This window comes from Acanthopagrus latus, chromosome 7 (genome assembly GCF_904848185.1).
Source record: "Acanthopagrus latus isolate v.2019 chromosome 7, fAcaLat1.1, whole genome shotgun sequence".
NCBI classification, from domain to species: Eukaryota; Metazoa; Chordata; class Actinopteri; order Spariformes; family Sparidae; genus Acanthopagrus; species Acanthopagrus latus.
Window position 1 is genome coordinate 1,109,504 of NC_051045.1, and position 27,377 is coordinate 1,136,880.

Genomic DNA, 27,377 nt, shown 5'->3' on the forward strand with positions numbered 1-27,377 from the left:
TTCCCACTGGGTTGCTGTGTGTGCAAGTGTGCGTGTGTATGTGCGTGTGTGTGTGTGTGTATACGCATGTGTGTGTTTGTGTGTGTGTGTGTGAATGTGAAAGAAAAAGAAAGAGCAAGAGACACGAGGGAGGTGATACAACATCTCCAATTAGCTGGGCTGGTGGTCTGTTTGGGAGGGGGGTGTTCAGTGTGTGTGTGTGTGTGTGCATGTGTGTGTGTGTGTGTGTGTGTGGACAGGAAGACCACACAGTAGAGATGTTGAGGCAGGTCGAGGACTTGAACCTGATCCTGATCTCTGCGGTCTGTTGAGGACCGATTTGCTTTCTGTTTTGTTCGGCTGTCACAACTAGCTCCTGTTGCTAAGTAGCTCAGTTAGCAGTGCAGCTAGGTGCCCTCATCAGAGGTCAGTGTGAAGACAGAGGACTCACTACAGAGGTGATTTACTCTACAGAGGTGATTTACACTACAGAGGTGATTTACTCTACAGAGGTGATTTACACTACAGAGGTGATTTACTCTACAGAGGTGATTTACACTACAGAGGTGATTTACACTACAGAGGTGATTTACAGGCTCTGACCAGGACTATGACTCCGGGGACAGAAGACACATCAGGAGAGGACAGAGAGAGAGAGTCGGACATCATCAGCGTGGAGAGACAGAATATCTTCACATGTTACTGTGAACTGAGGATTGATTTGGACCGAACCAGAGGAGACTGTGGAGACAAACCAGAACTGTTCTGGTGACTGTGACTCAGTTTGAGTCCAGTCTGACTGAAGCGAGTCTGACGACGAGTTAACGAGCAGATTAAACTGGTCTGAGTTCAGTCAGAGACACAAACTGGAGTTCAGACGGTGGACGGTTGGATTTTTCTGTTTCTAATGAAAACAGGAGTCAAAATATTTCCTTTCTTCACATTTATGAGTTTATGTTGTTGATTATTAGACTCAGTAGTGAACTGGCTGCTTTTAAACTACAAGCTGTCAGAATATCACCTCTGAGATACAGAGGGCTGTCAGGAGGCTAGCTGTTAGCATGCTAACCATCACATGTGATGGACTGATAAAGACATAAACAACTACAGAGTGTTTGATGTCTTTACACCTGAAATCTGTGTGTTACTGTGTCTATGTGTGTTACTCTGTGTGTGTGTGTGTGTGTGTGTGTGTTGCTGTGTGTGTGTGTGCGTGTGTTACTGTGTGTGCGTGTGTGTGTGTGTGTATTTTCCACCAGTGAAAATCCTCCATTTCTCATTTCACGCTTGACTGAACCGTTTCTCAGTCGTCCTTGTTTCTTCTCCTCCTCTTCATCTTCCTCCTCGTCTCCTCTCTTTGTTTCACTTTCATTAAAGAAGCTCAAAACTACAAATCCCAGACTCAGACACAAAGAGACGGAGGAGGACGAGGGTCCACAGAGGGTTCATGTAAATAATAGATTCTGTCCTGGTTGTCTGAGTGTTTACTGATGATCACTGAACTGAAGCTATGACATCATCTCCTCTCGTGATTCCTGACGCTGCTGATTGTGACGCCGTGACATTCGTCTTTATTTGTGAATGAAACAGAGCAGAGCGGCCGTAAAATGGCAGTTTAGGGCGGAAATCAATCAGGTTATTGATCAGGTCTCACAAACACACGGCTGCTCAGGAGCAGGTGACATCAGCAGCGTCAGGACAGCTTGCAGAGGAGAGGGAGACAGGTGACTCCACAGATAGTACCAGAACCAGCACCAGAACCAGCACCAGAACCAGCGCTGCTCTCAAAGTAGGTGGAGTATTTTGGGATGGTGTCAGTCTCCGGTGACCGTGGCAACAGTCATCTCGAATACCAACAGGTCTCCCCAGAGGACTCGAACATCATGCGTGACCTTCGTCTGAAACACACTTCAGTTCCTGCCGCTGTCGGTCTTCACCCGGTTCTGTCAGCCCACATCACTCTGCTGCTAATGGAGCCCCGCGGACACACACACACACACTCACAGTGACCTAATCAGTACCTCTCCTGGAGACATCGTTGGAGAGTTTAATTCTCCTCCTCGCTCTTTGTGTCGGAGCATCATGAGATCATGTCTGACTGCTGCTGTTTTATTCAGCAGCTGCATGACAACAACTGGAAGTCGTCTCATGCTGCGAACAGAATTATTGAAAAACCCCAAAACATGACGAGTATCTCCGAGCAAATGGATTCTCGCGTGTCGCTGCACCAGAGTTGAAAAGGACATTTATCAAACCCAGTTCGCCTCAGACAACAATCCACATAGAAACAGAAGGATGAGAGGAGGAAGGACGGATAAATAGATAGACAGATAATTGATCCCCAGGGAAATATAGACATCCAGTAGCTTTAGAGGCAGATACAAAACCCTGATAAACACCAGAACATGAGGATACAAGTGGAGAGAAGAACATGAGGATAAAAACCAGCCACGCGTCACACAGTGACCCCACTAACTTTCCCTCCAGAGAGCCGGGATCACATCCTCTCTGTGGCCCAGACTCTGGTCCACATGTGCAGAGGTAACCATTAAGGATCCGGTCTTTCTCCGGGTCCAAGCTCTGGTCATCTCCCTCCTGGACTTCAGTAACTCCCTCTTGGCTGGACTCTCAGCCTCTGAGACTAAACCACTGCAGTGTGTCCAGAACGCTGCAGTGCGCCTCGTTTACAATCTACCCAAACTCTCCCATGTGACCCGCCTCCTCCATGACCTCCACTGACTTCCTGTTGTGGCCCACATCTGATTCCAGATGATGGTGCTGGTCTTCAAGGCCGTCAACAGAACTGCACCGTCTACCTCCAAACACTGGTCACACCACACGGCCCAGAGAGAGCACTTCAGTGGTACCGCCATCGCTGAGAGCAAATAAAGCTGCTCAGAGAAGTCACGACTCTTCTCTGTTCTGGAGCCTCTGAGGTGGAACCAAGTCCCGACCAACGTCAGGACAGCAGAGCCACTGTCTGTCTGCAGCAGGAGACTCCAGACTGACAGGTTCAGACTTCACCTCGACACAGAGCATCACTCCCTCCAAACCGCCCCCAAAAATAAAAACATATGCACGTGTATGTTCGTACCGTCGCACTTCAATCACAGCACTCATGCACTTGAAGTATCTTTGATAATTAGCAGCTACGGTCCTCAGACGAGGGCTGACAACTGCTTCTATATTTCTTTTTACTCCATCGATGGTGATGTCGTTGTGTCTGTCTTGTGACAAATTCACAACTTCATAAACAGTCCAGAAGTTGTAATCTGTCAACGTGTGAACTGTTTGACAGCGAGCTTTATTTTGAAAGTCTAACAAGTCGCTGCACATTATGAATTCTTGATAACTTGACGTGCAAACTGATGGTGACAGGTCGGTGGAGCGTCACAGTGTGAAGCTCGGGGTGACGGGTGGAGCTGCTGTGTTTGACGTGTCGGAGGAGAACGTGTTAAAAAACCCTGAAAATAAAGTGATCGTCTGACATCAGAACCTGCCGAGGACGAGTCGGATCAGACAGTTACTAAATAACCAGCGACACCTCTGCCTCCCTCACAGCATCCGTCCATCACCAGCCCTCACTTACATGCTTTCTTCTAATTAACACCTCAGTAATGACTGAAGTAACGACGCCGTCACAGTTTTCTCACAGATATTGTTTTGGTTCCGACCGCTGGTTCTAACCTGGAGGTCCAAACTCGCACTACAGGCCACCAGAGCCTCAGTGAGGATCGCCAGGACGTTTATACATCAAGATGACTTTCATCTGACCACGTTCTCATTTCCAAGAAGAAAACTGAACTTGTTGACATTTTGAGGTTTACATTATTATTTGAGATATAAATGTCAGAGCATCAGGACACGATGAGGACGGAAACATGTCAGAGAGAAGCTGATACCAGGAAAACTTCTCTGATGCATATCTACAGACTGTAATTCATACAAATCCTCGTTTATACAGACATGAGTTTATTTGACTGCTGGTTCGTTGTTCTGCACAGATTCAGGTTAATGTGACTCTCTGCTCCAGTCTGGTTCTACCAGAGGAGGATGTAGTTGTTGGCAGCAGAACTTCCTCCAGCTGCCTTAGTTCTTCTTCTCTGCTGCTGCACAAACTGTTTAAATCGGCTCAATAAAGAATTTAGATTCATTAGAACTGAAAGCTCGTTCTCTGCCTGCATCCGTCTCTCCCGCTCTCTCTGAAGGTCAGCCGCTCTGAAGCAGCGGTCTATAACGATTACCAATTTCATCAATTCTGCTACAGCGAGGGAGGACGGGGGAGGACGGGGGAGGACGGGGGAGGACGGGGGAGGGCTTTATCATATGCCAGCACGAGGAGGGCGAACACCAATCAGAGGCGTTCTAAGATGAATAAGAAGCGGCGCGGTGACCTTCTGTCTCACTGAAACAAAGTGAAAAGGACAATTAAAGAGCAGCAGATTTATGAGGCGCTGATGGAAAGTCACAGTGTCGCTCACACAGCGAACTGAGGAGCTGTTAGCGCCTCCTACAGGCGGCGTGCTGCAACTACAGCAGGGCGTCCGACAGAACAGACATGGACTGAAGGTTCATCCTGACGAGAAACATCCTCAGGAGAGCACGAGTCAGGAAGATACTCAAGATAAAATAAACCTGAGAGGAAACTTAGCTGCTCACACACACACACCACACACACACTCACACACACACATACAGTATGGTGGCTCAGTGTGTAAAAATGCCTTTCTATAGAACAGAAGAGTTCCTGCTGTTCTTTACATCTCTACATGTGACCTCAGTGACCCGACACACACACACACACACGCACACACACACACACACACAAACCTCTGGCTTTCTGAATGAATCAGTATTAGAGAGAAAAGAACAAAGAGAAGAAAAGAAAAGAGGGAAAATCTGAGATAAAGTGAAAGTGACAAAGAGCGTGTGTGTGTGTGTGTGTGTGTGTGTGTGCGTGTGCGTGTGCGTGTGTGTGTGTGTGTGTGTGTGTGTGTGTGTGTGTGGGATCCCTCCAGGCTGTGGCGGGTTCAAAGGTCAGCGGGCTGTGTTGCCATGGTGTGGACGTTGGAGCGAGGCGGATCAGCTGATGCTCGGCGGCGATGATGTCATCGTGTGCTGCAGCAGCTCAGCTGGTTTATAAACGAAGTCATGAGTTTTTTATGGAACTCGTTTTATTATAAATGTTTGTTTCAGTGTTCGTCAGGTCGTGTTCCTTCAGGTTCAGTCAGAATCTGTTCATTTCACATTTTCTGTATGAAAAACTATTTCTATTTCTTCCTAATAACTGAATATGTTTGTACAGTTGAGGTTTTAATCTCTACTGGAGCTGCTACATTTAGTTCATTTTTCCTTCAGCTGAAAATTAAACGCCAAACACTCTGATTTTCAAGCAACACGTGAAACATTTTCTGGTTTCAGCTTCTTAAATATGACGATTTTCTGCGTATCGTTCTGAATTATTGTTGGACGACTTCTTTCCATTTTTTACACTAAACGACGATATCATTTCATGACGATCGTGAAGATAATCGGCAGGTAGTTAGTGAGAAGTGTATTAAATGTGCTTTAATAAAACACAGAACATGTTTCTGGGTTTGTTTTAGCAATGTTTGAAAGTAATATCTTAATATTTTGACTGGTGTCTCATTAAACACAGGACAACATGTGGACACGCAGAGAGGCTGACGGGTTGATGCGGTTCAGTCTCGTGTCATCAGCTGAAGACGCTGAGATGAAACGAGAAGAGACAGTTTGACAACACGGGAAATACAGAAGCACAGAACAGAAGGTCGAGAGGTCAAAGGACACCGAGGAAGAGGAGGCGCCTCAGGCAACAGTGTCATGAAGACACACACACACTCACACTCACACGGTGTGGATGTGTGTGTGACGGCCAGCTGCCTGCTCTGAGGCGCTGCAGGCTTTGTTCACTGTGAAGAAACTGAAGATGGACGGCCGTAAAAATATCAGCAGACAGATTCTCAGCGACAGAGGAGGGAAAACCCCGAGCACACACACACACACACACACACACACACACACACACACACACACACACACACACACACACACACACACACTCTCCCTGTGTGTTGATACTCGCCCTGCTTGGACACAACACACGGCTGCCAGTCACACCGCAACACTCACACATCAATACGACCATCAATACACATAATTACAGTCCTTCAGCTCAACTTGACTTCATTACAGAACGACCACACAACAGCAGAGAGCAGCATGAAGCTGAGAGCTGAACCATTAATGGACTCTTCATGTGGTCTGTCAACTGAGAGAACCATGAACCACCAGACCTCTGGGTGAGAGCTAACACTAACGCTAACCCTGTGGCCCTCTGAGCTGGAGATGCTAACAATGATGTTGACTTTACAGGTTCAATAAGCTATCATTGATGTTAGCATGCTAGAGAAGCTTACACAGCTCATTGTGGATTTAATTCAGTGATCTCTTGTTTTTATATTCATTACATTCATTTTTAATTTTGCCGTCTGCAAACAGCTGGCAGTGTGTGTGTGTGTGTGTGTGTGTGTGTGTGTGTTTGTGTTAATATTTGAAGAGTCAGGGTCAGTGAATGTTTACATTCCAGCGGCTGCAAATGGCCATTAGCCTTATTTACCCTGCTCTGTGTGTGTGTGTGTGTGTGTGTGTGTGTGTGTGTGTGTGTGTGTGTGTGTGTGATAGATGGTGGGAACCCAGTGACCAAATCGTAATAGCTGCTGTCAACACAGTTCCCGCCAATGCCGACCACTGCGGCTCACACTCACACCCACACACACATACCATACAGACACATACACACACACACACACACACACACACAGATATGTATTAAACAGTGCAGCTCTATCAGATCTCTGCAGGTGAGTTCAGACTCACACGTTTCTGCAGCTTTGACCAAATTTTCTAACTTTTCCGTTTGCAAAACATTTTCTCGTTTCTCACAGAGACGTCGTTCAGTCTGTGAATCGTTAAAAATAAAATTATAATAAATAAAACTGCATGTGACCGTCTCATTTAGCATGAAGATGACGTCACCAACCGTCCAAAATCCACAATTATACCTGAGAAGAGTGTTAAAGATGTTTGGACGTGAAGACAAAGAGATAAGATGAAGATCAGCTCACAGATCTTCTTCACGTCTCTACGTTCCGTTACTGTAAATAAATGAAGTCCAGGACTTTAACACTACAGACGAGCTAACAGAAGTCTGCAGCCGTGGTTCTGACGCTGTCAACACGACCCGTCTGAGAGCCCAAACAGAAGAGACAGGATCCACTGAGGATCTGTGACCTCTCTGTGGTGTCAGGTTCTGAACTACAAACTCATTTTTAACTTTTAACAACAAGGAGGTTCTGTTCCCACCTGAGGTTCTGTTCCCACCTGAGGTCATTTGTCTGAATGGATTTCCACTAAAATGGAGGATGAATCTCGGCCCAGAACAGACCTCAATAACTTCTGGTTTGGATCCAGATAAAGGGACGGAACCAGAACTCAATATCGTATCACAGGAACATGTATCATATATCACATATTACTAAATCCTCCTTGATGTGATGACAGTGAACACATCACGGTACAAACGGCTGATGCCCACGAGGTCCAGAGGGAGGAGGTTCTGATCCGGTGTGACTGATCAGCAGAGTCAACAGAACTCACCAACACAACTAAAAGAACAGCAATCTAACAGATGTGGAGGAAACCGAAGTGATGGACCAACTAAGGTACTGCTACATCCTCCCACACAGAACCACACAGAACCACACAGAACCACGCCCTGCTGACGGTGTCACCCTCTGATGGAGGCCCGGCTCAACCTGCTTTTGTAACCTGAAGATGTTTCTAACCTCACCAGCGCCGCTCGTCTCTTCACCGTCAGTTCACAGAAGTTAACCTGAAAAAAATCTGTTTGTGCAGAACTTCCATCTGGACCGAGCTCGCACTGTTACTGCTGAGAGAAGAACTCTGGACCGCTCACATCAGAACTTCCTCACTGTGTGTCTTAATGTTCCCTGTGAGGCTCTTTGTTACGACCTGAGGAGGACTGGAACATAAAAATAATATTAATAAAGAGAGAGGAGGAACAGCCCTCCTCCCTCCCTCCCTCCCTCCCTCCCTCCCTTCCTCCTTTCCTCGCTCCCTCCCTTCCTCCCTTCCTTCCTTCCTCCCTCCCTCCCTCCCTCCCTTCCTCCTTTCCTCGCTCCCTCCCATCCTCCCTTCCTTCCTCCCTTCATTCTTTCCTTCTTCCTTCTCTCCTCCTCCCTCTCTCTCCTGACTGACCTCAGTGTTGCGCAGCTAAAACACACTCCCACGTGTTGTGCAAGCAGGAAGCAATAAACACACACACACACACACACACACACACACACACACACACACACACACAGTTAAAGCAGCACGTGAAACACACTGCGGCAGCAAACAAGTGTGACAAGTGTAAGTACAACATGGCCTCAAAACTAATGCGAGGAGCACATCAGCAAAGTGGAGCAACACACACACACACACACACACACACACACACACACACACACACACACTCTGTAACAAAGCTGCTCTGACTAACAGCTCTGACCACAGAAACTGACACACAGTGAAGTAGAGCAGAACTGAGTATCACACACACACACACACACACACACACACACACACACACACACACACACACACACACACACACAGATCGGTCCATGAATGATGACCTCAGAGCAGCAGCAGCATAAAAAACTGATAAAAGTCGAAGCGGAGCGGAGTAGAAACAGTCCTGTACCTCCTGCTGCTGCGTCTCCTCCCTCAGGAGCTCCTCGCTGTCAGCAGGTGTTCTCCTCTCTGACCCCCGAGCCGGAGGAGGAGGAGGAGGAGGAGGAGGAGGAGGAGGAGGGCGAGGGCTCAGATCACAGTCATCTCCTCTATAAAACTGTTGCTCCTCTCAGCTGGACAACTTCCCGACGCGTCTTCCCGTCTGTCTGCAGAGGAACACTGAGAGCAGACGAAGAAGAAGAGGAAGAAGAAGAAGAAGAAGAAGAAGTCTTCCTCGCTCTGTTCTTCCTGCTCCCTTCCAGTGCCGTGACTTTCTAACACCCCTCCCTCTCTCCCTCTATCTCTGTCTAACGGCGTCCCAGAGTTCCTCGGTGCAGCCGCCGCCGAGCCGCCGCTGGTAAAGCCATCTGTTGCAACAAGTCTGCCCGCCTGCCTCTCCACTTTCACTCGCCCTCCCTCCCTCTCTCTCTCTCTCTCCCTCGCTCAGGCAGAGAGAGAGAGAGAGGGGGAGGGGCCTTCTCCTCACTCTGAACCAATGAGGAGGCTCACAGTCCCTCAACCATGACTGGAAGGGGAGGAGCCAGCAGAGAGAGGACGAAATGAAATAAATACAGGAGGGAGGGACACACACACACACACACACACACAGGAGAGTTGGCCAAAAGTATGTGGACAGATTCTTTAGTGCTCCTGGTTCTGGTTCTGCAGCACACGGTGATGTTTCAGATGTTTCAGAGAAAAATGTTCCAACGTTATTTTTGTTGAGAGACCAGAACAACAACAACAACAACAACAACAACAACAACAACAACAACAACAGGAAGTTTTGTTCAGAGTTTGAGCTCGGAGACAGGACAGATGTGTTGAAGCTGTGGAGGTGGATGAAGTGAGAATGTGGGCAGGGAGGGAGGGTCGAGTGTTGCATTATGGGAGCTGTAGGACGACAGAGGTCTAATCTGCTGAAGCAGCAGCAGCCTGGACATGATTTACATGCATCTCTTTCCCAGAAAGAATCATATTTCACCACAGAAGGCCGCAGGAGGAGCTCAGCTCAGCGGGCACATATTCAAACCTGATGCTAACAGACGGCCATCGCCTGTCAGCAGCAGGTGATGAAGACAAAGCACAGCAGCCACTTTAATAATCAGGTTCAGGAGAACGAGGAGGAGATCTGCTGCTGTTTGTGTGTCCGGACGTCAGCCTGACATCTGCAGACAGCTGGACAGTTAGCGTTAGCATTAGCGCTGAGGCTACGTGTCAGGAGGACGCTGAGCGAATCAGACATCAATCATAACTTTCACCATATTCTTGTCTCCTGTGGATGATGTCATCGCCCACATCCTCCTCGCTCTGATGTCAGGATGTTGTTGGCGTAGAGAAAAGATGCACGTTCAGCTGAACCACCGGAGGTCAGTGAAGCTAACGGCGTCTGTAGTGGATCGAAGGTGTAAATCTGGTCTGAGATCAGTTAGTGATGGGTTCTCTCCTGCAGACTGTGATCACAGCACACGAGCTGTTGGAGACATCTGATGTTTTAAATCTAGTCTGAACTGTTCTGTGGACCACGACACTTCTCCTGACTTTATATCGTCAGGAGGAGGAACAGAAGGACTGAGTTCTTCTTTTCAGGTGAACTGCTCCTTTAAACAAAATAAACTGCCATGAACACAAACAAATAAAAATACGACGTCATCGCAGCGACATTAACGGCGTCACAATCACACATCGGGCGGTTCACGTTTGGGCGACCACATACTTTTGTCCACCTCGTGTGAGAGAGATTTGAAGTGAGGGAAGGAGAGCGGGAGCTGAAGGGGGGAGAGAAAACAGGGAGGGAGGGAGAGGAGGTGGAGTGCACATTGTAATGGAGCTGTTGGCAGAGCTGCTGGCTGTTCATGGGTATTCATGTAGCTGGTGGCTTCAGTTAAATGGAGCGAACAGAGAGACAGGGAGGGAGACGGGGGTGAGGGAGGGGGGAGATGGTGGAGGGAGAGGGGGGAGACGGTGGAGGGAGAGGGGGGAGACGGTGGAGGGAGAGGGGGGAGACGGTGGAGGGAGAGGGGGGAGATGGTGGAGGGAGAGGGGGGAGATGGTGGAGGGAGAGGGGGGAGATGGTGGAGGGAGAGGGGGGAGACGGTGGAGGGAGAGGGGGGAGATGGTGGAGGGAGAGGGGGGAGACGGGTGCTGAGTTTCAGCTGAACAAGAAGTCTGCTCAGGCCGTTTCACATGAACAGTGCCCAAACACACACAGACCGGTTCAACGCTGAATCTGAATCCATTAAATTGAATCAGAGCGTTAATGTGATGGATCCACATGTTCTCCTGGATCAGAACCAGAACCAGAACCCCCCCGACGCATCAACACATGTGGAGTGACAACACTTGGAGTAGAAGAGCGATGAGACACAACAGGATGTGTAACAGCCAACCTGAAACCTCAATCTGCAGAATCACACTTCAGTGACGCCAGGATCTTTTAGAAGCTAGCTAGCGACCTGACGAGCCGTCAGACACGCTGGCATGAAGTCCAACATGCTGACGAGCCTGAAGTTCACCTCCGTCACACTGAGCAGAGTGAAGCTGCAGTCGTTCCCTAAATGTCAGTAACTCAACAAGACGAGCTGTGATCACTTCAAGAAAACATTCACTTCCTCTGATTGCTTATGTTAAAAGAAATCAGTGTTGCCATGGAAACATCAAAAATGGTGAGCCATCAGCTGTCCAATCAAAGTAAACCCAGTAACGATCACTGATTTCACTTCAGAGCAACATCCGGCTGAAGTAGCTTCTTAAACGTCGACTCGATTGTTGCTGGAAAATTGCGACTTAAGTTACAACTTCAAATAGTTTCACAACCAAAGACTTCAGACTTCAGACTACTAGACTCGATCCAGATCCAGAGTCCAGGTCAGCTGTTAGCTGTTAGCTGTTAGCTTACTGTTGATGATGTTAAATGTTTTCATTCTTAAAAGGTTTAATTCCCAACAACCAGACAGAATACAGTGGGCAGCAGAACCACTAACTATTGATCATTACAGTCTTCACTCTCCATTTCTTCACTTTTATGAGTTTATGTTGTTGATTATTAGATTCATTAGTATACCGGCTGTTTTAGAAGCTACAGACGATCATCTCCGAGCTACACAGGGCTGTTAGCAGCTAGCTGCTTAGCATGCTAACTTCAGAACAGAGTCGTTGGTTCTGTTTGTGATGTGAGTCCATTTTAAACCAAAGTTCTGCCCATACCTTACAGATTGGGTCAGTTCTTGTTTGGGCTGCAGGTTGGTTCCAGTTAAAAGCTTCTAGAAGATGCAGAACTCGAGCAGCACCGGGTGTTTCCAGCAGAACCTCCTCTCTTCTTCTATGAAAACAAGCTGCTGCTTCGTGTTTCTGACGGTGTCGACGCTCTGGCATGTTTTCACAGCTCAGAGCGCCGCTGAGACGCTTCAACTCTGAGCAGCTGAAAAGATTCAACATGTCAGAGAGAATCTGTCGGAGAGCAGAGGAGGATGAGTATTTAGTGTCGCACATCAGTTAAAAGAAACTTCAGCTGATTGTGTTTAGCTCAATATAAAACATTTAAAATCTGATTTTCAAGTATTTAAATCTGAATAAATAGTTGAACATTTCAGTAAAATACATGTTTTCTCTTTGTAGCAAAAAGGAGACGATTAAAGTCTGAACACTAAATGTGAAGCTACACCCAGCAGCCTGTTAGCTTAGCTTAGCTTAGCATGAAGACTGGACATGGGGGTGATCCGATCACATGGCTCTGTCCAGAGGTGTGTGTGTGTGTGTGTGTGTGTGTGTGTGTGTGTGTGTGTGTGTGTGTGTGTCACAGCTTAGACCCACAGGACAGTAGAGGAATGGTACCATCTGGATATCTGCCCAAGTGACTGAACACACACACACACACACACACACACACACACACACACACACACACACACACACACACACACAGACACACACGTGTGCCTCTGGCTGTGTGAGCAGTAAAGCATCCTGGGAAAGCAGTTGTCCAGCTGCTGCAGCCTCGAGGCATTTACAGAAAAAAACAAACTGCACATTAAATCAACGGCGGTCGTCAGTTATTCACTCAGCAGTGACTCGACACTGTGACACAGTAACACAACCTGCAGGAGCAGAAACACACTGACGGAGGAAGTCACGGGATCCTCCGTCAGGTTGGTTTAGAAGTCATCCGGATACACAAAATGTTCTTAAAGTCACTGTGACGTTCTTCTACATGTTAACTTACTAATCTAACAACATACACACACTGACCACTAACACTGATGCTAGCCTGCTGGAGAAGCTAACACTGACGCTAGCCTGCTGGAGAAGCTAACACTGACGCTAGCCTGCCGGAGAAGCTAACACTGACGCTAGCCTGTTGGAGAAGCTAACACTGATGCTAGCCTGCTGGAGAAGCTAACACTGATGCTAGCCTGCCGGAGAAGCTAACACTGATGCTAGCCTGCTGGAGAAGCTAACACTGATGCTAGCCTGCCGGAGAAGCTAACACTTATGCTAGCCTGTTATCTTCCTGGGTGTATTAACGGTCATAAATCCTCTCTTGAAATATGGTGACAGGACATGTTGATGTTTTCACCTGGACAGTATTAATTCTCATATAAATATAATATATAAGCTGATGCAAGCCAGTGGAATATATTAGTTCTTGGCTGATGCAGCTCGGTTCTGACCCGTCCTCTCCTCTATTTAAATCTGTTGCACAGATCGCTGCAGTTTGTTAGATTTGCATTCTCTGATTATTCATTAGCTTCACCTCTGCTGTGTGATTCACGTATCTTTGCCTCAGTTCGCTCCGGCAGCAGCACTTCTGCCTCTCTTCATAACTTGATGTTGACTTTGCTTCTAATCCAGCTGCCTCATGTTCAGTCAGACAGCTGCTCTGAGACCAGCAGGTACAGGTGCATCACAAGTACGTCTTGATGCAGAAAAGCCCAACGATCCTCATTCTGATCACCTGTAACAATCCTGTGAGATGATGAGGAATAACGTTCTCACGGCTGAACCGTCATGCTGGAACGTAACTCAAGTGCTGTATTTTGATCTAAGCTAGGCTGCAGCTGTCACGTCTGATCCACACAGAGTGCAGAGACAGATCGTCCAGATCAGGTGAAACCATCTGAATTCATCTTTTCAGTTGATGAGTTACAGACAATCACATCAAGACATTACGGAGCAACACCAACACTCGGAGTCGAGTTTGTCACAAGATGTTACGAACAACCTTCACGGTCGGCTGTCGTTAAAGCTGCTGCAGAGACTTTTAGTGACAGATGGTCCAAACATTCATCTTCTCTGTGTTCAGTGTGTTTGGTGACTTGTGGGATTCTGGAGTCTTTAAATTCTATAAACCACAGAAGTTTCAGTTTCTCTGCAGGACAGAACGAAGCACCGAGCAGCTCCACATTCAATACTTCAGCTTTTCAGTTTAGCTAGAAAACACGACTTGGACATAAATCCTGTTTACTGCCGAGTGTTGATTTTCTCTTTAGGCTCCCAGCGGGACCCGGAGCTGTCAATACCATCGACAAAGAGACAAATGGGTCGGCACTCTGGGCTCTAACCGCTCTGCAGAGTCTGTAAAAACCACCGCTGTCGGCTTCAGTTCACAAAGCTCCTGAATCGGGCTCACGGGCAGAGCTTTGTGTTGTTTATCAGCCCGCAGATTCTGGAGACGTCCTGACAACAGGAACCAGCACCAGCGCTGACGGTCTCTGTTAATTAAGCTTAAAGGATCTGCAGAGTGAAAAGGTTTAAATCAGGCCGGGTGCATGCGCAGCGATCCGTCTGAGACGTCGGGTTGAAAAAGGTTTTAATCAACGTGCAGAAACACTTTGAACTCTGACGTCCTCCAGCAGCTCCAGAACACGGTCAGAACAGAACTTCATCACCGACCTGCAGCTGGACGACTCGACGAGGAGCGAATTAAAAAGGATTTATTTCCACTTCAAATGTTTCACTTTTCTGGACGCACCGCTCTTTGTGTTTATTAGTAGCTAACAAAGCAGCTGTAAACACACCGAGTGTAACTCCTGAAGTCGACTGAAGCAGTTCGGCTTTTTATTATCGCTGCTATTTATCGGCTATGATGTCTTTATCTGCCGATAACCAATAATGTCAATTTCCCATCAGCAGGGCACTAAATGATCGTACAATGAAATCTATTGTGTACCATGATGTGGCCTGAAGACGAGACAACAGTCCACACGTCCTCTCCTCCAGGAGACTTTAGATTCTTGTGTCAAAGTAAAAGTTCTGATCCAGCTTGTTTCCTCCAGTCCAGTAACAGAGTTCAGGCTCTGACATGGACTCAGAGTATCAGAGTAAAAAGTCTCCCTCTGAAGGACATTTGTGCTCAAAGCTAACTGAAGCTCACGTCATATTAATAGAATTCAAAGACTATGAAAGTTAAAGGTAGAATCAGGGTGAACTGCTCCTTTAATGTTTTGAGATCATTGATCATCATCAGTGAGTTCATGACAGTCAGCTGATCAGACGGTTCTACGGGTCATATTCCCGTCCTGCAGCTAATATTAATATTTAACAGATATTTTTAACAAAAGCCGCAGTGTTCATCGCTCTGCAGGACGGAGCTGGTCTCAGAATAAGACGCACACCGCTGTGTTTCATTGTCAGTTTCAGGGTCTCAGATCCATAAAAGTGAAGGTCCAGCAGAGATGATTCATCCGGAGGGTTTTATGTTCGACACTCAGAATGAAAAGTGTCGGTTAGCAGCCGTCTCACTGCAGAACAGCTGCTGCTGCGGCAACAATGACAGGAAAAAACTGCAGATAGACATCTGAACGCCGAGTGTGTGTGTGTGTGTGTGTGTGTGTGTGTGTGTGTGTGTGTGTGTGTGTGTGTGTGTGTGTGTGTGTGTGTGTGAGATGGTGATGAATGAGTGTGCTACCCGCCCAGCAGGGTAATTCATTTCTCAACCTGAACAACACTTACTGTCAGAGGGAACAGGATTAATAGTGGACCGCAGCCTGCACACACACACACACACGCACGCGCATACGCACACACACACACGCACACACGCACACACACACGCACACGCGCGCACACACACACACGCACACACACACACACACACACGCACACACGCACACACACACACACACGGCTGCAGGCACTCTCTGTCATTCGAGACCAGAATTCCTGCGGTTGTACAGGAAATGATGTCACAAGGCGTTGGGCAGCGAGCCCCGACACCATGATGACATCAGCCCTGGAGGACCAATGAGATCATGAGCTGACCTTCAGGCACCGACTGAACTTTGGATACAAACGATGACAGAACACAGAGTCACAGAGTTCAAGTTAAAGGGTCAGTTCACTCAAACGTCTGATTCTCAGCCTCCTGACGACAGACGAGCAATTAAAATCTTCTGGTTCTTTGATCGAAGGTGCGAGAAGCCCAGGAGAGACGGAGGGACGCCATGAAAGACGAGCTGAAGCTTTATAGAGACCTGATTAAAGGAGCAGTTCACCATAAACCTTCAGAACTGGAGCAGCTTGTCCATCCAAGTCTCCACAGATTGATTAGCGGCCTCGTCTTTTCTGTAGAGGAAGTTTTTTAATAAACATCGGGTAAATTAACACATTGCTGGGTCTCAGTTCAGGTCTGCATCCTTCAGAGGAGCATCTGAAGTCTGTCCCAGTCTGAAGGCTCCTCCAGAGGCTCCTTCTGCTCCATGTTTCTGGAGGACGCACCGCTACGATCCATCGTGGCCTCACATATCCCAAGATTCTTTGCACACCCGAAAAAGAAGAAAGAAAGAGAGAAAATGGCGACATCGCGTGGCGTAGATCATCACTTCATCAATCGTGATCTAAGAGTAAAACATCTGGTGACAAAACCAGGAAATGCTCCAAAGGCTCGACCGTCACATTTAACAACAGCTGACCAGGTTAACAAGGTCTCTGAAGGACTCGCCTTCACAGACCACAGAGGCCGAGTCCTTCAGAGGAGGCCGACTGAAATGATTTTTATGCAGATGAGGAGAAAATGGAAATATTCTGTCTGTAAATCAACACAGAACTTTACAGTTTCCTTTAAACAAGGTGAAATATTTGACCTGCTGTACTGATACTGAATATCAGAGTCGATTAAGGAGAAAACAAACATGGACGCTGCACGTTAAGTCACATTGAGACGCTTGTTTCTTTCTCTGCTCGTGTGAAACGGATCATCGTCACATGCAAAACACACAAAGTCCTAAAAACGACTTCCTGTCTCCCCCGAGGGTTTTTCATCTTCATCCCTCAGGCGACAGTTGGAGCGACTCGCTGCGGTAAATCACACTTCTCTCTGTTTCTCAGGCGTCCATATGCATGTTTTCTATTCTCAGTCTGTAATGAGTCATTAAGGAGAATAAATATCTGAAGCTTCTCTTTGTCTCCACGCAGATTGTTTCTATGGGAATCAGAAGAAGTTTGAAGGGGCAGCGATCAGCGAGACGTCACTGAGAACCCTTCTGTTACCTAAAGGTCCAGATCACATTCACATTCACGGCCTTTAGCAGAAGCTTTTAGTCCACAGAGACTGACAATAAGTACGTCTGTCACAAGAGAGAAAGCACGACACGTCACCGTCGATGGAGTGAGAAGAAATACAGAAACGGTTGTCAAGGTCTGATCTGAGGATCACAGCTGCTGTTTATCAAAGATTCTTTAAGTGCACGAGTGTGACGATACAAACATACACCTGCAAACATTTACTGGAGGGAGTCGTGCTGCGCAGGGTCGAGAAGTCTGAACAAATGGAGAGTGACTCTGCTGTCCTGACGCCGGCTTTGGGAGGCGATCAGGTCAGGAATGGAAAACAAGATTCATAACGATGTTTTCATCAGAGTTTGATGAGCTGAAAATAAGATTCCTTGTGTTTTTGTCACCTCAGAATGAGAAGAGACAGCGTCTCTGCAGAGGGACACGGTGCTGTAGGTCCTCCAACATAATCAATAATCAATATCAGACATATCAGTCCCAACATCCACAACTGTGTTTCTCTTCGTCTGTCTGAAGGAGTTCGACCTGAAGAAGCTGGTGTGTGAAACATAACTGAACACTTCTGCTTCCCCGACACTGATCGATAACGGTTAATACATATACTGTCAGCTGATGGAGCTGATAGAGTCTACAGGTTTTAACACAACAAGTCTTACCGGAGCTGAAGAACAATAAATCATTTATTTGAGATAAATACTGATTGGTGGCGATTTAAGGATGTTTGTGTTGTTTTGGACATTTTAATGTAGATTTGGAGGAAGTGATACGCAGACGTGTTTCTATCAGTGAGGATGAAACTGTGAAGACTCTGGTCAGCTGCTGTCCACACACACACACACACACACACACACACACACACACACACACACACACACACACACACACACACACACACACACACACACACACACACACACACACACACGCTGACGACCCCCCAACCCGTCCGTCAGAGGAAGCTTGTTTCTACTCAATGAGCTGCAAATTAGACTGACCCCTTCCTACAACCCCCCCGACACACACACACACACACACACACACACACACACACACACACACAATCCTTGCATGCTCTCTCTCTCTCTCTATCCATCTTGGCTCACTCGCTCTTTTTCTTTTCACTCTGCCTCCTCTCTTTAGAGGCCCTGTCACGCCCCGACACACAGAATGGCCATCAGTCAGACCACACACACACACACACACACACACACACACACACACACACACACACACACACACACACACACACACACACACACACACACACACACACACTCACACACGGGAAACGAGGGGGAGAGGGTCATTAACTCTACAAAAGAGGCAGAGAAAGCATCAGCAGGGTTAAACAGCAGCTGATGGATGGATGATTGATATGGACGTGTTTTATTATCGGTTATTCACACTGTTCACACATATTTCAGACATTAACTGATGGTTGAATTAACTGACGTGTTGCGTGAGGCTGCTGCACCTGATACATGAAGCCATGTTGCTCCGTCACACAGCGACTGATTGTAACACGACGGTGAGGCTAAAGACTGAAGCCGTGAAGCAGGAAAACACACTACAGGTCAGAATCACACCTCCTCTAGCTGCTAGTTCGCGACATTCAACTAGCCATTTCAAAAACATAGGTCAATGTATAAAAGCCAATAAAAAATGAGCTACAGTGTGCCACTTCCTCCTGCAGCTGTGTGCTTTGTGCTAACGTTAGCCACAGCATGTTGTTGTGCTCAGGGGCTGAGTGCTTTGTGCTAGCGTTAGCTCGCTAACAGTTACAGGCGGAGCTGAATGTGCCACAGCAGCAGTGATGAGACCAGTGAACCGCCCGCCGCTCGAGCACAAACATAAAATATTAAAACATCAGTCCCAAAGTTTTCATGAGCTCCAGTGTGTGTGTGTGTGTGTGTGTGTGTGTGTGTGTGTGTGTGGACTCAAACTTTAACTCTCCAAAGTTTCCAACAGCAGCTTTAACTTGAAAAACAGAAAGAGGAGGAACATCCTCTCATCTGGCTCCGGATCAGCTGTTACTAGGCAACAGCTGACAGGCTGCGGACTGTACAGCTACTGTAGCTAAAACAGGAAACTGTGTGTGTCTGTGTGTGTGTGTGTGTGTGTGTGTGTGTGTGTGTGTGTGTGTGTGGTCAGACACGTCCGTCCTCTGGAGGCCGACAGCAGCGTACAGTGTGTGTGGGTGTGTGTGTGTGTGTGTTAGTAACTATGGCAACAGAGAGGTCCAACGTACGTTTAAATAAATTCATAGTGAGCGCTTAATTAGCCCACAGCAGGACCGTCTGCTCTCACACACACACACACACACACACACACACAGCAGTGTGGACAGTCCAATAGTTCATCAATACCTCCAGGGTGAAAACACTCATCCTCTGATTTCTCCCTTACATATTTGTTTCTTTACTTCCTCCTCGCTCCGTCTCTTTGTGTTTCCATCCACCTGTTTGAAAGAACTGAAAGTCCTCCTCCTCCTCCCTCCTCCTCCTGCTCCTCCTCCTGCTCCTCCTCCTGCTCCTCCTCCTCCTCCTCCCTCCCTCCCTCCCTCCTCCTCCTCCTCCCTCCTCCCTCCTCCTCCTGCTCCTCCTCCCTCCCTCCCTCCTCCTCCTCCTCCTCCTCCTCCTCCTCCTCCTCCTCCTCCTCCTCCTCCTCCTCCTCCCTCCTCCTCCTCCTCCCTCCTCCTCCTCCTCCTCCTCCTCCTCCTCACATTCTCTCTCACAGCGTCTCCCCTCTCGTCTCCTCCTCACGAGGAGGTCAGAGGGCTGACAGGGAGCATCCATCACCCTGCGCCTGGATTCAGTCGTCTATTCTTGTCATCGCCTCCGATGGCGGGGTGTGTTGTCACAGCGACATTGTTGAGTGACAGGTCGTATCTGTAGCTGATGGACACACCGACCAAACACACACACACACACACACACACAGAGTTCCTGTTGGGTTGTTGTGCAGTTCTGAGCACCAATCTACCCGTATCAATACTCGAGTACATTTACTCAATTTACTTTTACTTCCGCTCCACTACATCTCACACACACACACACACACACACACACACACACACACACACACACACAGGGCAGATAAGAGATAATTTGAGCTGCTCTCAGTTCAACACTCACTCGGTCCATCGCTGCAGTTTAAAGCAGCTCAGACTTTCAGACTCTGCAGGTTTTTTTACATGACGACACACAACAACAACACACACACAACAATAAAAGACAACAACACACACAACAGACAACACGACGTGAGGTGAACATGTGAGCCTGTTGGTGTCGACCGTAACGAGCTGCTGGTTCAGTCGTCACGTCTCCACGCTGTGTTCTGGTTCAGCTTCAGCTCCGGGACGTTTGATTACTGGAACACTAAACTTGCTCAGTCGGGATCGTTTCCAATAACAAGGATCAAATTGTAATTTTGGGAATTTTCGTCCAGCAGCTGTGGAAACGACCATCATGTGTTTTTCCTGCAGGGATCCGTCTGTTAATGCGACTTCTTACGTTGGAAATGATTTGATTAAATACTCTGAACAGTCAGAATTAAGATAATTGGATTACAACAGGACTCTTACGCTGGGAAACTATTTGCCCTCCAAACAAACAGTTCCTGGTCTGTGAACTTTCCCAGAAACTCCAGAACTTCATCTGCATCGAAGTTCTTTCAGACATCCTGCAGCTTTTCTACATGTGACAACTGAAACTGTGAACCAAACAAATTAAAGTCCTTGTAAAGATGTTTTATGATTTATTATTGTTCGAGCTGATCAGCGGTGATGATGTTACAGAGGCGACAGCCAGCTTACAGACTTTTATTCTCTATGTCGTCATTATTAATCGATAATCGACTCTCTTGCTTTGATAAGCTCATCAAGTCTCATCAGATACTGACACTCTGGGACGGCAGCCAACCCGACCTACAATCTCAAATGTAGGTCAGTCAGCTTTCTTACAAATTGGACCTTTGACGTCTCACTCAGAAGTGAAAGCTGATGTCACAGACTGTCTCAGTTCAGGTCTGCATCCTTCAGAGGAGCATCTGAAGACCAATTACATCACAACGCTCCACGAAGACCGTCCCAGTCTGAAGGCTCCTCCAGATGATCCCTGTGGCCTCACATGTCCCAAGATTCTTTGCGTGCCCGAAAAAGAAGAAAGAAAGAGAGAAAATGGCGACATCACGTGGCGTAGATCGTCACTTTCACGGGCTTGGGCGGCAGAAATCGTGACATAAGAGTAAAACATCTGGTGATGTAACAAGGAAATGCGAGACCGTCACATTTAACAGCAGCTGAGCAGGTTAACAAGGTCTCTGAAGGACTCGCCTTCACAGACCACAGAGGCCGAGTCCTTCAGAGGATCCAGACCCTGAACAGAGTCTCAGCCACAGTGTGATGACAGCGTCCATGTTCAGACTGGTTCCATATGAAGCTCTCACTCTCTGTGATATGAAGTCTGACAGCAGGCGGAACATCACGGCACAACGGAAGCTCGTCTGTCATCACAACCAGAACACGGAGAAGCACCGAGACCAGAGACGCTTCAAACCTGCCGAACGATCAACCGGCTCTGAGATCAGAGTTTCTCGATCGATCCTAACAGCTCGGCTGCTCGCTGGAGGTGAGAAGACGTCTGCGGCTGCTTTAACGCGAGTTCTGCTGACTGAAGAAGTGGTTTTGTGCATCAGTAAAGTTGGAGGAGGAGGTTCAGTCCTCGTTACTGTAACTGTCCAATTAAAATGAAAATAAACAGATCAGGAAATGAAACACACACACACACACACACACACACACACACACACACACACAGGACCTCAACTGTCTGTTAATACCTGAGACAGCCGAACCACTAATCTATTCTCTCTAATTGACTTCAAAGATGTGTGTGTGTGTGTGTGTGTGTGTGTGTGTGTGTATCGTCAATCCAGTGCACGCACGCACACACACACACACACACTCTCTCATGTCAGCCTAAACCACAGATCCATTCTATTACAGTCTAATTATGTTTTGCCTGTCATGTTGCTCTATATCATCACACCTCCGTGTGCGTGTGTGTGTGTGTGTGTGTGTGCGTGTGTGGTTTGGAGCCGACAGGTCTGAGTGTCAGAATTATCATCAGTGCTAATGAGAGAGAGGATTCAGAGACCTCTGCACTGACTGGTGGTTTGGATTAGTTTCTAACCTTCAGTTTCTTCCCGGAGCATCAACAGCAACACGTCACTCACAGAATTAACTTCAGTCGTCAGCTGACACGAGCTGCTGCTGATCAGGTGGAATCAGGGGAAAGTGACGGCCAGCTAAAAACAGACGCTGCCTCCAGAACAGTTCCTCCTCTGATCTAATAAAGACGAGACAAAGCAGAAGAGAAAATGTGGTCTGATGGAGCCGAGTGGATCCACGTGAGTCTCCACACAGTCACGTCTCATCATCGGACGTGTTGTTAAAACTTTACCTATGAACACGATCAGTAATGTGGGTAAAGTCAATTCATCTTTACACACTGCGTAACTCTCTCGCTGTCGTCGTATCAGAGAAATCAATCCACAACAAAAACCTCCGGGCCTGGAGGTCCGGATCAGCTGAGGACGTCACTGATGGATTCATATTCACACAGAAGTGCAGAACTGAGCTGAGTCTGCGCTCGACACCAGACGGGATTATATTCAGACGTGAAACGTTCTCGAGACTCCATCTTGGCTCAAACACCGAGGAGGAAGAACCAGCGAGAGAAGACGAGGGAGGAAGTGTGTGTGTGTGTGTGTGTGTGTGTGTGTGTGTGTGTGTGTGTGTGTGTCCAGACAGCCTCCTATCAGATCTCTATCAGGTTATTGATGACCTGGATGCTCTGATCAATACTCAGAGGTCACCTCTCTCCTCCGTCACCTCCTCACTCGCTCTCTGATATCGTCTCCGTCTCCTCGTCTACGTGTCCTCTTCCTCTTTTATCTCCTGGTTTCTTTCCTCCTTCTGGAATTTCATGACTTGATGTCAGTAATGTGCCTTCTATTAACTTTAATGTCCACACACACAAACACTTCACTGTTTCCCATTAGGCGGATTCCAGTGTGATTACAGGCTGGAGGACAGACAATGAAACTCTTCTCTGCCTCGCCTCTTCTTCTTCTTCTATCCTGTTTTGCTGTCGTCACAACAGCAGGGCGGCTCGTTAGAGGCCGTCTGCTGGTCACAGACTTTAAAAGACTGCCGGATGAATTGTTATGAAATCAGGATCCATCTTTGCGGCGGCGTTGTGGAGAAATGTAGGTCTGAACCTCCAGACAGGATGTTGGATTGTTGAGACGTCGGAGGTGATTAAGACAAAATCCTTCTGTGTAACAATGTTATGATGTGATGTCACATGTTCACCTCCATAATAAACATAATGAAGCTTCACTGATGTACACACACACACACACACACACTCATTTACTGTTATCAGAGCTCCCATCATGTCAAACTGCATATCTAAGTGATTTTATCACATTCGTCACCTCAATAAAAAAGTGAAAAGTTTGTTATCTAAAGGAAAATGATCTTTTTTAACTCATCCTGCTCTCGGGGGCACTCAGGAAGGTAAAAGAACCACAAGTAAGCTTTTAAAGATTTAAATCCAAGTAACAAAGTCCAGCAGAGGAAAGTTCATGGAGAAAAAAACTAAAGACAGAAACAAAAAGTGTAGCAGGACAAAAACAAAACAGGGCAGGAGAGCAGACAAAGACGGGAAGTTTCAACATACAACTGGAAATCGACTGAACCCAAAGTGTCTCTGAAACAGAACTTTATATTTTGTTGCCTGATTTGGGTGAAACTGGATTGTATTTTCTGATGACGGGCTGGTTGGGCGACGTCTACCAACCTGCCACATGGTGATGACCCGTGTCCCTGCAGAGCTGCTCATTAGCTCACCGCTGTAGTCACCACTGTTTCCTTCTGTCTCTATGACAGCAGCCTCCAACTGGGTCACCCGGCCCAGAAAACTGTCCCCCCGGCACCACCGACACACGTCCGCATGTCGGGTTCCCAGGGTCTCAACTAACAACCATGTTCTGTTCTCCAGCTGCTCCGGCTCAACTCTGGACAGACAGCTTTACTAAACTGCTGACTCCAACTAACCAGCATCTTCCCAGTGACCACCGACAGGTTCTGGACCGGGTCCGTGTGCACAGATACCAGCAGCTTTGTTGCTAAAGTAAGTCACGCAGCCAGCAGTCGGCCCGCGGCCCCAAGAGCCAAGAACCCAGCAGGACACTGTATTCCCTGCCGTCAAACCAGCCTCCATCTTCTCAGACTCTGTGTTAGCGGATGCTAGCTGGGACGTCACTCACATTCAGCGCTATAAATACATTTTAACACCAATCAGAATCTGCGACAGGTCCGTCCCGAGCTGCATGTTCTTACAGGAAACTACGCTTAATCACGAGAACTTAAAAAAGTGACACAGCTGCTGTTATTATCTCCTCCGACCTCCCCGAGGAGCAGACAGTCAACACAACTCCACGCAGATCACGACTACTTCTGCTGGCTGAAACACACAACATGCAGTGAAGGTTAGTGATAACAGGACCGGATTGTAGCCACAGAAAAAACACCAGATTGGTCCTTTAAGTGTCTTTTTTTGCTGTGAGGAAGAGCAGACAGCCTCCTCCGGTCGTCCTCTCAGACACACAATCGAATCCTTCACAACATCCTCCTCCTCCTCCTCCTCTACACTCTTTTGTTGCTGTGACAGAAGAAGGGTGAGTGTGTCTCCTAATGTCTCCTGACAGAAACCAGATGCAGCCTCTGTCTCTCTCACACACACACACACACACACACACACACACACACACACCAGCGGCAGTCATCTTGTCCTGTTTTCATGGACTGACGGAGCTGAAGTGTATTTTCAGTGAGGACCCGGCACATCTGGTTCAGGTTCTGTGTTGATGTGGTTGTTGTTATAAATTGTGTCTGATGTTTCCAGAATTAATCCAGCTGATCTTAATCCTGCGTCAGTCGTTTACCTGGGAGCAAAACAGCAGTCACACAACATCTGGAGTTCAGTGAGATGCATCTGTATTCCAGCTCCTGGATCCGTCTGCAGGACGACTCTGTGTTCGTCTTATTATCTGTTTGTTCACACGGAGCTCCTGCAGCCAGCGACACAGAGGAGTTCACCTGATCTGATTTAGACATCTGACATCTGATCTGGATTACGACCTGACAAATCTTCAGATTGCAGCCGGCTGCAGGATGCTGGAGATGAGAACGAGCGCCTTGATTCTGCTGGAACGTGGTGGATCGTTCACGTCACCACATGATTGTCAGTTTCTTAGATGAGAGACAAAAATCTTTGAATGCTCGTGACAGAGCAGCGCTGAGACGAGTCCTGACGGCACAACTGTTCGATTTGATCATGGCAATGAAAGAAAGATGCGTTGACACGCAGTCAGCTTGAATCTGGCCCTCGTCGAGCTCCATCACTCGCCAGACGTAAACAAACTGGACGCAGTTCCAGAGCGGTGTTCAACTAAACATGAATGAAGGGAAACAAAGTTCAGTCAGATTCTCTGACCAGAACCACGTCTCTGTTGAAGACAGCCTGGGTGGTTCAGCATCACGTCCACCACTGAGTCCGGTTCTGCTCGAGGTTTGTTCCTCTTAAAAGGCAGTTGTTGTTTTTTTTATTAAAAGTGCTGCTGATGGTGAAGTTTTGGGTCTCTGCAAATTAATTAATCAAAGACTTTGTTTTGGACCTAATTTGGAAAGTGTCATGAGATGACGTTATACAAATATTGATTGACTGATTGATTGGCTGATGGCCTGTGGAGGCGTGCTGAAGGGAATTCACTTTGCACCTGAGCAATCGACGACTCCAACTTCAGGTGAGACTCCTACCAACACTTTTAGCTTTGAGCAGATTAACTTCATCATCCACTTCAGTGGAAACTTTGGCTTCTCCCAGCAACAAAGGAACAAACACAGACTTTGGGTCAGAACAACAACTCTACTTTCCTGTGAAACTCCAGAACTGTTTTGCAGTGTTTCCCACACATACGCTTTACTCAATATTCTAACTTTTCCAATCAAGGCACTCAGTCATCTGTCATTTCATAATGCAGGCAGGCCGGCAGGTCAATTTATTCTCCATGTCGACTCAAACAGTTACAGTCCGACTTAAACGCGGTTGTTGGTTGTTGCCCAGTGTTTCCCACACATAGACTTTACCCGACAGTCGACAAATGTTCAGTTTAATCTAGAAGTCTGTACAATCTTGAGGTAAAAATAGAAATTGAGTTTCACTTTACTGCTACCCTTTATCTTTACATTTAAAATCTTTTTGTTTTATTTATTTATAACGTATCATCCCGACAACTGAAGATTATAATCATTCAATCATCTTCCAAAAAAGAAATTAAAGCCAACAGCTGAATATTCACGGACCGTGAAGTGAAAACCTGCAGGTTGGACTGTGTTTCATAAGAGAGCGGCAGAGAGGACGGGAGGAGGTGACGGGGAGACGAGTGTTGTGTGGGTGGGTGATGATGTGGCGGAGGGCTGCGATAACACCACCTGTCAGTTTGAAGTGTTGTTGATGTGTTTTCAGTTGTGTAACTAAGATGCATCCTGTCGACTCCTGACCCTGGAAATGTGACCTGCGAGGATTTAACCCCAACAGCAGCTTCACACATGCGGGATTATGGATTATCCATCTGTCAGAGATGCTGCAGGGACGTCTGGAAACAACCGCCAACAAGGTGACCCCGCTGAACCCGCCTGCAGACAAAAGCAGCGTTACAGACTAAAAAACAATCGACCGAGGTGTAAATATTCGTCAGAGACGGGATGCAGGACGAGACGTCGCTTTAATCTGATGGCCAGGTCAAAAATTCAAGGAGGGACAAATGTATTTCTGTTCAGCAGCGAGGAGAGCTGCGACGACAAGTGGCCCCTCGTTCTGTTGTTGGATCAAAGCTTTTATTATGAAGCAGCATCACAGGAAATGTTGCGTTTTCAGCAGAGAGCTGAACACCGACTTTAAAATCCTCTTTCTCTCAGGTTTCCTGCATGAGTT

General features: G+C 47.3%; 2 protein-coding genes across 14 annotated transcripts in view; both read right to left on the reverse strand.

Moving 5' to 3' along the window:
• Positions 1-27,377, reverse strand: part of LOC119022489 (putative C-type lectin domain family 20 member A) — an 826,153-nt gene that overhangs the window by 217,649 nt on the left and 581,127 nt on the right. The window lies entirely within an intron of this gene.
• The window catches only part of LOC119022460 (extracellular sulfatase Sulf-2-like), a 102,718-nt gene that overhangs the window by 50,906 nt on the left and 24,435 nt on the right, over positions 1-27,377 (reverse strand). For 6 of the 12 annotated variants that reach the window (XM_037103382.1, XM_037103381.1, XM_037103379.1 and 3 more), the window contains exon 2: positions 22,506-22,661. The exons of 2 other annotated variants lie outside the window; for them this stretch is intronic. In XM_037103382.1, the coding sequence (XP_036959277.1) occupies positions 22,506-22,527 (22 nt within the window). In that variant the 5' untranslated portion in view covers positions 22,528-22,661. Of the gene's footprint in view, positions 1-8,770; positions 9,231-12,006; positions 12,132-22,505; positions 22,662-27,377 lie in introns of those variants that run through there. 4 more of the 12 variants (XM_037103388.1, XM_037103383.1, XM_037103387.1 and 1 more) reach the window with 3 other exon arrangements.